Source organism: Hakea prostrata, chromosome 10 (assembly GCF_041222555.1).
Source record: "Hakea prostrata isolate BN-2017 chromosome 10, UWA_Hpros_2, whole genome shotgun sequence".
Classification (NCBI taxonomy): domain Eukaryota; kingdom Viridiplantae; phylum Streptophyta; class Magnoliopsida; order Proteales; family Proteaceae; genus Hakea; species Hakea prostrata.
In genome coordinates this window covers 14,502,636-14,514,844 of record NC_142609.1, presented here as the reverse complement: position 1 = coordinate 14,514,844, position 12,209 = coordinate 14,502,636, and the positions used below count along the sequence as shown (strand labels likewise).

General features: G+C 38.3%; 3 protein-coding genes across 3 annotated transcripts; 2 read left to right on the top strand and 1 right to left on the bottom strand.

The window, feature by feature from the left end:
• Positions 1-1,970: 1,970 nt before the first annotated feature.
• Positions 1,971-3,701, bottom strand: LOC149002090 (F-box protein At5g49610-like). The gene is made up of 4 exons (XM_089138633.1): positions 3,647-3,701; positions 3,499-3,504; positions 2,992-3,385; positions 1,971-2,769 (listed from the first exon to the last, which is right to left on the bottom strand). Exons 1-4 carry the CDS (start codon positions 3,699-3,701, stop codon positions 1,971-1,973), a joined length of 1,254 nt encoding a protein of 417 aa, XP_088994759.1.
• A 3,759-nt stretch (positions 3,702-7,460) lies between these two features.
• On the top strand, positions 7,461-8,009 carry LOC149002089 (uncharacterized). Its single transcript, XM_089138632.1, has one exon. It carries the CDS (start codon positions 7,461-7,463, stop codon positions 8,007-8,009), a length of 549 nt encoding a protein of 182 aa, XP_088994758.1.
• A 1,503-nt stretch (positions 8,010-9,512) lies between these two features.
• LOC149002088 (uncharacterized) lies at positions 9,513-10,954 on the top strand. The gene is made up of 2 exons (XM_089138631.1): positions 9,513-10,097; positions 10,361-10,954. Exons 1-2 carry the CDS (start codon positions 9,513-9,515, stop codon positions 10,952-10,954), a joined length of 1,179 nt encoding a protein of 392 aa, XP_088994757.1.
• The last annotated feature ends 1,255 nt before the right edge of the window (positions 10,955-12,209 follow it).

Below are 12,209 nucleotides of genomic sequence, written 5' to 3'. Positions count from 1 at the left end.
TAGACCCATTATGATCACGCCCAACAAAACCAATGCCACCCATAAGCTGACCATCACAAAAGCGACATCCGAATTGATTTTATTCCAGCCCACATCGGGGCCCAGCCAACCAGTAGCAGGTTGAACAGCAACAAAACTTGGTTGAGGAGACCAAATATTCATAAATTCCAACGCCTTAGCCTGGGCCCTATTAATAACCTGTAGTGGGGAAAGGGAAATCCCGCCAAATAGAAGTGAATTACGAGCATTCCAAACGGACCAGATGATAAAAGAAGCAAGAGAAAAGGAAACCGTAGCAGCCCTCTTATCCCCCCTCTTTAGGTGACACCACTCAGCAAGCCAAGCAAAAGAGATATTTCCAGAACATACATCTAACAAGAGATATCTCCTCATTGTTAATAAACTTAATATATGCCCTCTATTCCACGATTTCTTTATTACTTTTTCTCTCTTTTGTTTGCTGCTCTTCTTTTGATGTGTTTACAGCTGTTTTGTTAGCCAGCTATCTTAATTTCTTATTTTGTTTTTTTTTCAAGTCTATAGATTGAGAGCTGTTGTCAACCTTTTAGCTATGGATTTGATTTCTCTCACTCTCTCGGTTTCTCTTCCTCCCCTTTCCTAGAATTTTTTTTTCTTTCAAATCCATTATAGTTGTTTTGATCTCTTGTGTTGCTATTGAAGGAAGATTGGTCATCCAAACAGCACCACCAGTGCAAATACTTCAGAATAATAGCATTCAAATCTGCAAACAATCAAAACTGTTAATGGTCTCTTGCCAAACCCTACGGTGAAAAAAAAAGTCCCAAAAGCCCTCTTGAGAGGTGAAACCTCAAGGCTCCCAAGTATAAATAGGAAAACCGAAGGTATGTTTGCACCATACGACCAGCCAGGATGGTAAAAAACAAGCAAAAAAAGTAGATAACTCAACTTTTCGATGAAAGTTCTCGAAATCGCTCACCAAAGAGCACCGTAGCAAGCCCTAGAACGGGGTAAATTAAACTTCTTTTTCAAACATCTTGGAGTTGATAGCATTCTGCTAGTTATGATTTATGAAAACATCCTGTTAGGTTTGCAAAGTTCACCTCCGAGATTTTCATAGACAAAATTTAGAGCGCTTTCAAATTGAAATTCAAATAATAGTGGGGTAAGTCAAAATCTCAGTTCTTTTCTCCACGTACAACTTTGTCCAGCTAGGAAGACTTGTTGGGTTGGTATCTAGGCTTGTACATGTAGCATAAACCCAATTGAAATGAACGTATTATTTACTTCACAATATAATTGGAATTAAACTTGTTGATGCAGAATCCTGTTCGGCAGCGTAAGTGAATAACTTGAAAAAAACATGCTCGATCAGGTTGGTCAAGGAACGTCTCCGACGATCGAGTTAGTGGAAGCACATAGTTTTAAGAGAAGAAAATAGCTTGTAGAGCTCTCAATACTAGAGAGAGTAACCCAAGAGTGCATACCTGATAATGATAGAGGTGTGGGTATTTATAGATCTTATGAGAGATTACCTTAAGTGTGCAATAATGGAGTTCGAATGAAACTCTTTAATTGTTGCTAACTTCCTGGAGAGAGGAATATTATCTGTCAAGAGATCAATATTACTTAATGAAACTCTGTAATTGTTACTAACTTCTTGGAGAGAGGAATATTATTGGTCAAGAGAGTATTACTAATTGGATTGCAGTTGTGGAGTCCGACCTGAACTCTAAGAACAATTCAAAATACTTAACTTGATCAGAATCCTTACCCTATCTTTAAGGAGGTTGGATACGATTCAAATTGTACACGTTACTTTCGTGGTCCGACTAAGTTTGATTGGTCCGGTTCTTCTTTAGTCAACCTATGTAGGTCTATTATAAATTGTACATAGCAAAACTAGATAAGTATTAATAACAAAGCTAGATAAGTTATTTAATTCCAAAATAAATATTACATTCTAAATAAATATTTACATAGAATTTAAATCATGTCTTTGATAAGCTAGCTCCAGATTTTCCTTTTGGGTACTCTCTTGGCTGAAGATTATTACAAGGCTCACAGTCGGAATTCAAAGGACGAACAATAAATGCCTCTATATATCGAGTTGGTTCTTCAATTCTCTTCACCTGGATGGGTACTCCACTTGTGCAATTGTACCAAATAAGCTTATTGTAACTCCACACTAACATAGTATCCATAGCTTCCATCGCCAATATAGAATAACTTGTACCGTCCAAAAGCTGGTTCAGTGGTGCCAAGCTCAAACTGTATCGTTTTTTCCATGTCTCCTGCAAGTAATTTTCCAACACCCATAGCTCTATCCATGACTGTGTAGTGTATATCAACCCTATACGGCCTTCACAATTCACCAATTGTTTGTGAATTCTGAAGTCATCGTTCATGGATTCTAGTTCCTTTCCTTCTTCGAATGATTTTGCTTGGGGTAAGGAGATTAATCTCCAACTCTCTTTGTCAATATCCAATGCAAACAAAGCAAATATAGAATCAGAAGTGGTTAACCAATGAAGAGAGCCGTGAAAAAGAACCTCATCACCCAATTCTAGAAGACAACCAGGCTTCACACACGACCTCCATGCCCAGATCTTGGAATCGAATATTTCATAGCAGTAAGCCAAGCCCTTCCCCGTCCATGAGTATCGGCAGATCTTGTAATGCAACGGATGTGAATTCTTTACCACAATAGCCATTTTTTCAGTTTTGTAACGAGTCTTAGGATTTGGAATTTGTGTCCATTGTTGTGTCGCAGGCTTGCATATGTAGTACCTATTGAATTTCAAATTATTAGAAAAAAAATAATAATAAAACTGAACTTTTCCCCCTCAAATCCTCACACTAAAATTTTTCAGTCATGAACAAGGAAGTTTCAATGAAAGAACAGGAAACAGAGAAAGATTAACACAATTTTCATGAACTGAAAGGTAGGAAAGGAAAAGACTCGTTATACTATATATAAATGCTTTGCCCAACAGATTATGAGAGTATTACCTCGGTGGTTTGACATAATCATTACTCTTGCAGCAAACCAGACCTTGCGCTTGATATGAAACGGCCTCAATCTTAATGTCCCTTTCTGGGATAAAGTTGAGTGAGATTGATGATGGAGAAGCTTCAAGGGAGATGTAACTGGTGTAGTACCCATCAAACTTTGTAAGATGTTGAACTAGGTAACCGGAAACTGATTGTGTGTTCCGGCGATGAAAACGTTTGAATGTGGGATCGTATGTAAGGGTCTTCCAATGACTGCAAACACATCTGTAACGCCTTTGAAGATCATCAAGCTTCACACGAGTTAGAATCTCATAGAGCATATCATTAGGTAATGTTGGTGAAGATGGCGAATGGCAGTGTCTTTCATCTTCTTCTTCCTCCAAAGCTATAGCTGAATCCATAGTAAAAACCCAACAACCCATAAGCTTAAAGATCAATACAAAGACAAACAGCATTTTTAAACATTAATAAAACATACAAGCATGGAGCTGCAACCGTAACTACCTCTATCTTCACAAGAAGAGTTAATTTGAGTTAAGAGTTAAAAGTATCAACAAATTGTAGAGTTTGATTGTAAACAAATTGTAATTCAAATTCAGATAGAAGTAAGAGCTAGATTCAGTAACTGAGTTTAACTTTGAGCAAAGCGTACCTTGTGGTTGATAAGAAGAGTCTTTAATCCTTGCGAGAGCAGTTTTCATCGACATTGCCAACGATGGAGAGGAAGCTGTTCTATATAAATAATAATATCCTGAAGAACTTACGATCTTCTTCTTTCTTCTTTCTTCTTTCTTCTTCGTCTTCTCTGAACAATAGAGGTGTGTTTAAATACAAGTTTGCTTTACCGTTCTTGTGGTTTGAAAGGAATTTTACTCCCGTTGTGTAATCTTATAGTAACTACGGAGATCAAAAGCTAATGCTTAGGACATTAAGAAGGAATCTTCCTTTCCTTTATTACTACCGAGCACATCGTGAAATCTGAGACTTGATAGCTAAGAAACCTAACAAAACAAAGACAATGCGCTTCTATATATGGAAGGTTGGAGATTAAATAGGTAGTGTTCTAATTGAACTTGGAGACTAAGAAATTGTTGTTCTCTTTTTCTTTTCTTTTTTGTTCCAACCGAGGAGTAGGTAATCCACTGTCGACCAGATCATGAAATCTTGGCCATTAAAATTGGATAACAGTTTGTTATAATAATACTTTTAAACAAGGTCTGTTTTCCAATTAACGATAAAGGGAGCTTTTGTTGATATTTTACAAACTTTAAGCCCTATGCAGTGCCAAATATCTAGCGCTTCAAACTCATTAATTAACGCTGATTTTTTTTGGTAATTGTTAATGAATAAAATAGTCATTCTACCCTGACTGGTCCGACCAACGGGTTCAATTTAGTTGTCTCTACCATAATGTTAATGGACGGTCCGACCATCGTGTCGAGAGTACTCGATCAAGATAAACTTCTATATCTACCAACTTCCTAGAAAGGATAAGTCAGGTAAAAGACTCTTTCTAGAGTTACTTTCCTAACACAACTCTTCTTAGAGTTATATTCGGAGTCTAACTCTGATATCTAAAGCTATATAAGCACCTCAGGCAGGCTTTATGTAGTAAGTATTCATACTTTGTGTGATCAATTACTTGAATTTCTATTGAGTAGTTGAAATCATATCATTGGTACTTTCTTGCTAGTCGGAGACGTACCTCGACCCCCCAAGGTCGAGCTCTTATTTTGCAGGTTCGTGACAGAAAAGGACGAGCGAGATTCTGTATCAACAGTAACAATAGTTGTGCCCCTATGCCCCTGCTAGACAATGTTCGGACTTTCGAGTTTAACCTATGCAAACATTAGCCCTGTGAACTACAAATGCAAATACTAGCCCAGTCAGCGTAGCATCACCAGAAGGCTAGTATAATCCATGGAAGTCGGTAGTAACCCCACACCCAGGCCGAAGAGCACACAGCTACCCAATGTGAGACTCAGAGGGGCAAAGGGGATTCAAAACTGAGAGATAGGGGCTACCAAACCACTTGGGATTTGAGCTTGGGACCACTACCTTCGGTGGTTAATTAATGTTGATTGAAGTTTAGGGTTTTTTTAACCCATGGCTACAACTATTGAGCATCCTCGAGCTTAAATTTTACTTTTGAAATAATAAGGATTGATTATTATACCATCAAATGTCAGCTCAGTTGGCACTGACCGAAGTCTCTCAAAGATGATATAAGGGTTTGATCATTTCAGATAGTATATGTAATAGTTCTCATACCCTCTTCTGTGTAAGTTAATATAAGGGTAATTTTCATTTGGACCCCTTGAGTTTTTGTTCAAATCATTTTTGACCCCTAAAAAATGACAATTTGCATTTGCTTTTCTTGTAGTATGTAAAAAAAAAAAAACTAGTTAAGGACAATTTGTCATTTTAGATTACGTCATGTAAGAGAGCTTCAATCCAACAGGCCTAATAAAAAAAAGACAGATTTACTTATAACTATTTTATTTTATATTAAAGGATTTTAAATTTTTAAATTTACAAAGTTGAACCATAAGTTGGGAGTTTTGGGTTTGGTGATCTCAGTTGGGGCAATGCTGGTTTATCCTGTCTCTTGATTTGTAGCACTTTCAATCTAGGGTCCACACATTTCAAGATAAGAAGTCAGCTTTTGATGTGAAAAGGACAAAAATGCCCTGCTTAGAAGATGTTGTTGACTTGTTTCCCAATCTTTCGGAGAGAATTTTTTTCTATTCTTGTTCTTGTTTTGGTTTTTTTTTTTTTTTTTTTTGGGTGTGAGTCTCAGACTTTCAATGCGGGCTCAAAGCGGTAGAAAGTGCCGGTTTGTTTAAAAATTAAAAGAGGAAAAAAAAAAAAAAAAAAAACGAGAAAACATCTGAATTTATATATAAGTACATGATTTAGACCACGTATGTATATATAAAATAATACACAAGAAATAGGAATGTTAACCATATGACTTTAGTGTTTTTGCTTTCAAAATTACTGAAAGCTATTTTTGATACTTTTTATTTCTTCCAGTTAAACATGCGCTTTATATTAATAATATTATAAAGAGATTACATAACATCTATTAACAATAGTTGTTTACTCTTAGTTCTTGTCTGGATCTTAGAAATGGTTGTGAGAATTATTAAATTGATGACATTTCCAACCTTGTGGCTAAATATATCTCCAAGATTTTACTGAGCATGAGAGTGAGCGCTTGAAAGCACAACTGCGACACTATGAGGTTGATGTAGTCAAAGGTTCATATTATCAAAATATGTCAACCATCAATGGTCTGTGTCATTTGTTGGTGAAGACAATAAGATTTGAGGCTTATCCACTTATTTATCGATTAATTATACTATTGATTATTCTTCCCATTTCTACTGCAACTTCAGAATGAACATTTTTTTATCATGAGAATTATTAAAACTGAACTATAGAACATGATGGAAGATGATTTTCTCACAGATTCTATGATTTTATATGTTGAAAGGGAAACTGCAAAGACAATTAGTGCATAATCAATCATTGAAGATTTTCACGACCTCAAAGATCGTCGAGTTCCACTATGATAGTGACACTAGAGAGGTGTTCTATGATTTTTCACTTGTTCTTGTTTTTCTAAGGATTTATTTTGAATTATTATTGTCTTTTTAAATATTAGTACCATAAATTATGTAATCATTATCCCCCTCCCCCGACGTTGAATCTTTGCTCTACCGCTGGTGGGAACGATTTCTTAAAACAAAGATAAACTATTTTTGCCACTTGCCACCATGAGCTTACTATTGTGCAGAGAGAAAAGATACAACAAGAAGGAAAAGAAGAAACTACCATCATTCCTAAGCTAAAAAACTAATTGAAGGTGGTTGAAAAAATCAAAGACTAAAACCGCTAAATAGTGCTTAGTCAATCATCAACCATTAACAAAATAGAGAAGGAAGATAGCATAAAGAGGTCATGAGAGAAGAAAAATCATTAATATACTATTAGCATTTGAATATACAATCTACACTAAAAATGAAAAGAAAATTTCAAAGATCTTCAATAGATCAAAACATACTGTAACATTGTTAACTCGTCAGGTAAACCAAATCCAGAATTTCTCCTCTTCCGAGAGTGTTTTTTCCTCTGTTTTCTGAGTTTTTCATCTCCGTTTTTGCCTTATTTCCCACCTATTTTCTGACCTCATTCCTAATGTCTCGCTTAACCCATACAGTTTTCTAAAACCCACATCTGCCATTACCGTTTCTGCAACCATCTTCTTGCTGCTGTTTTATTTTTCAGCTACTCTACTCCCATTTTACATCTACCCAACCTCTGCTTCTCATTTCTTGGCCTCTTTTCCTTCTACTGTAGCCATCCAGCCCCCTAAACCTGCCCCACGACCTCCTCAGCATCTTCTCCTCAACCCTGCTTTTTGGTTAGCATCCTTACTCCGGTAGTCTATTTTCTTCCAAATGGCTTCATCATCTGGAGCGAAACCGCCAAATCATGGAAGTACTGAATCTGATCCTAAAACGCTGCTGTTAGATGAAGATGAAGAACAACAATTGGTTTTCTCTGAGCATAACACTTTGGTGGGCAAGGTCATGGAAGGGAAACGGTACAGGACACAGGCAGTAACAGATGCTCTAGTTAAAGGATGGAATACCATGAAAAAAGTGGAGATTATCACCCACGTAGAGCACACTTTTATCTTCCATTTCCACAGTGGGAAAGATCTGAAGAACGTCCTTGAAGAAGGTCCATGGACTGTTGGAGGTAACTTGGTTATACTGCAAAAATGGAATCCACAAGAACAGTGGGACTTTACAACCATCGATATTTGGCTCCAATTTCACGACATCCCACAAGAAATTACAAAACCAAAACTCGCTTTTCAATTGGGACAGACAATAGGAATCCCACAAAAAGCCATGCTCATATTGGGAATGCAATTTGGAGAATCAATTCGTTTCCTCAAAGCAAGGGTGGCTATCCCACTGAACCAACCACTGACCACATAGCTCAATCTTCAAAGGCGCACTGGGCAGACCATATTGGTGACGTTCATTGGCCGTGAGGAGAGTCACTGTAATTTGTTAGAGGAAGAAAAAGATAAACATAAAGAAATGCATGGATGTTTCAAAGATGTATTCTGTGAAGAGTTTACCACCTCTCACTATGGTCCTAATGTCGAGGTAACCCACCCAACCCTGAGACTGGTTAAGGAAGCTATGAAGTCCATATTTCTTCCCGTGGCCGGAGAAGATGCCACCCGACAAAACATGCCCTCACAAAACAGCAACGTACCTATCTCTGACCCTTCACCAACATCTGCTACCACTTTGCAGCCCATGCAAAGTCCTATAGCCAATCATCCCTTTGTTTCCTCAACCACCTCTCATATGGTCCCCACCCCATACCCTTCTATCAACAACTTACCAGACAACCACATCATTGCTCCTCAGTTCCCAGCTTGCCACGCAATTCCGGCGACAACTTTTTCCTGCTCCAATCCCCAAACCCTCCTACCAACTTTCTACCCCAATTTTGTCCCTTTTCAAACGACTGCTATGCCTTTTTACCAATTTCCATATAACCACTTGACAAATCAACAAAACCCATACCCTCCACCTTTTACACAATTTCCTATCATATCCCCAAACAACAACCCACTTTCAACTCAGACTGTATTGGATCAGATGCATATTCTACAACAGCAGATGCTTCGGAAACCCGAATTAGCCTCCCACATTCTACAGCTCTTACCACAACTTTCTGGTGTTTCCCTTTCTACCCCCACTTTGTCGGACTCACCATCACATTCCACCCAATATAACCATCTGATAAACCCCAACCAAGTAGAATCTAACCCGATCCAAGTACCCATTTCCATACAACCCAAGAACCCAACCGAATCACTTAACCCACCTCATCTATCATCACCAGATGAAAACTCACTACCCGTAAAAGACTTAAACATAAGAGAGCAAGACATGTAACTGTAAACATTAACTCTCAGTCTTTTCCTTCAAATCTGAACACCTCCCCCCCCCCCCCCAACCATCCCATCTTCTTCAAACAGCTCTATGAGTCTAGGTCAGTCCTCAACTCCAACCCCCATGGTGCACGATCATCACAATGATCATTTTTTAATGGAGGAGCCCGTGGAGATACTCACCAACCAACTTCACGGGCAGCAGGGAAAATTTTGAGCTGGAATGCTCAAGGAATGGGGACTCCTACAGCAAGGAGGGTTTTGAAGAAACACATGAAAATGGATTCTCCAGACATTATTTTCATCATGGAAAGCAAAAAATCTCAGAATTTCATGTAGAAATTGGGAAAGTCTCTACATATGGCCAACTCCTTCCATGTCCCCCCAATTGGGAAAGCTGGTGGTCTCGATCTACTGGAAATCACATATTAGCATCACAGTCCTGTATGCAAATAATAGAATCAAAGATACAAAGGTCTCGATTCTAAACAAGCCTTTTTTCTATGCCACTTTTGTTTATGGCGATCCAATGAAAATAGAAAGATACCTGGTCTGGGAAAAATTGGAGGAGATAGGAGCAAATAGGAAATGTCCATGGGTTAGTGTTGGTGATTTCAATGCTCACTTGGGTTGGAGAGAAAAATCAGGAGGCAATTCTACGCGTTCTTGGGACTGTAATAGATTCAAAGAAATGATGAATATCAGTGGTTTTATTGACATGGGTTTTAAAGGAGCTATGTATACTTGGTCCAATAAGAGGAAAGGTCTATTGAATATTAGAATTCGGCTGGATAGAGGTTTGTGCAACTCGGCTTGGCGACTAATATACCCTGAAGCTGTGGTGTTTGTTCAAATGGCATTAGGATCAGATCATGCTCCAATCTTGGTGAATTTGGAAGGTAGAAGCACAAAAGGTATTCGCCCTTATAGGTTTGAATGCGCCTGGTTGAAGCATCCCGAATGCAAACAAGTAGCTCATGAAGCATGGAATAGAAGTCCCAAAGGTACAAGCAGAGCTAAACTGAATACAAAGATGATTGGGTTAAATGTAAATTCCAGAAATGGAACAAAGAAAGCTTTTGAAATATTCAAGAGAACATTCAAAAGCTCTCTGGTCAGTTGGAATCTATTCAGAGACAGCCATCACATCTTTTTTCCCAAGAAAGAGCAAATTCTCTAGTTGATCTACTAGCTGAAGAGCTATCCAAGGAAGAACAATTGTGGTTCCAAAAGTCAAGAATAGACTGGTTAAAAGGTGGAGATTAAAATACTGCTTTTTTCCATGCTACTACACTACAAAGGAGGGTGACAAATAAGATTCTAAAACTCAAAAAGCCTAAGGGAGGGTGGAGTACTGGACATAAAAAGATTATACAGATCCTCACTGACTATTTCACCATGGCTTTCCAATCTGAACCTATAGACTATGCAGAACTTACACAAATCCTTAACTCCATCCAGCCAACAGTAAATGCGGAGATGAATCACAGGTTAACCATAACACCCACGGTGGAGGAGATCAAGCAAGCACTATTTTCCATGGGCCCTCTTAAAGCTCCAGGACCAGATGGCCATCCACCTATATTCTTCCAGCAATTTTGGGATATTGTAAGTGATGATCTCATTAACTTTGTCTTTGAGGTATTTTCTACTAGTTACATGGACCCCACTATGAATGTATCTTATATCTGTCTTCTCCCTAAGGTCCCCCACCCTGACTCTGCTGATAAGTTTAGACCTATTAGCTTAGGTGGTGTTGCAGTGAAAATTGTCTCTAAAATCATAGCTTGCAGACTTCAAGAGCTTTTACCAGATATCATCAGCCCAATGCAATCTGCCTTTATACCATCAAGACTCATATCGGACAACATCTTCATGGCACATGAGTTATATCATTACATCAAAAAAAGGAAGAAAGGTAAGAAGAAATATTTGGGTTTGAAGCTGGATATGAAGAAGGCATATGACTGATTGGATTGGCCCTACATCAAGGAAGTACTTCTCAAACTTGGCTTTGATAGCAAGTGGGTTTCCATGATAATGAATTGTATTTCATCAGTTTCTTATAAGCTGCTTGTGAATGGGAACATAAGTACTGATATTTGCCCTTCCAGAGGTATCCGCCAAGGCGACCCACTATCTCCAGCCATCTTTATTTTGTGTGCCCAAGGATTGAGTGCCATAATTAGAAGAGAAGAGGAGGCACGAAGAATCAAAGGTATTAGTGTCAAACAAAGAGCTCCAGCCATCTCACACCTTCTTTTTGCTGATGACACCTTGTTATTCACAGAGGTAAAGCTCGAAGCCATCCAAAATTTTAAGCATACTTTGGAAATCTACTGCAAAAGTAGTGGCCAGTTGGTGAATCTAGATAAATCTAGCATCGTGTTTAGTCCGAACACGCCACAAAAATTCAAGAGGTGGTTCTCTCGTATGTTGAAGGTTTCATACACAAAGGAGCCTACTAAATACTTACGCCTACCTCCAGAAATTGGCAACTCAAAAAAAAATATCCTTTGCATACTTAAAGGATCGGACAAACACAAAGCTAGAAAGCTGGAAATACCGCCTACTGTCACATGCAAGTAAAAGCACTCTACTAAAATCGGTTGCCTTTTCTCTACCTCAGTTTGTAGGTGCTCATTTTAAAATACCATCATCCATCCATGAGGAAATGGAGAGAATGTCAGCAAAATTCTTTTGGGGTGAAGAAGATGGAAAGCACAAGATCCATTGGGTGGGTTGGAAGAAGCTCTGTCTATCAAAAGATAAAGGGGGTCTTGGTTTTAAAGACTCTCAAAGACAAAACCAAGCCCTTTTGATGAAAGTGGCGCATAGATTGTGGCCACAACCTACTTCCCTCTGGGCTAGCTTTACCAAGGCTATATACTTCCCCCATGTAGATTTCCTAGCTGCTACTCTTGGTCATCAGCCTAGTTGGGCATGGAGAAGTATAATGGAAGGGAAACAACTTTTGAAAAAACATCACAATGGCATATTGCCAAAGGTAATCGAATAAATATTTGGGAGGATAATTGGTTGAAAAATGATCAAGGTCCTTGGATTCATGAAGCAAGACCAACTGGTTGTGAAGATACTTGGGTGGCTGATCTAATAGATGGAGAGTCAAGAAGATGGAATGAAGAGAAGCTCTCTAACTATTTCAGTTCTGAAACTGCTGCATTAATAAAGAAAATTCCTTTGAGCCTATTTTCAAGTGCAGATA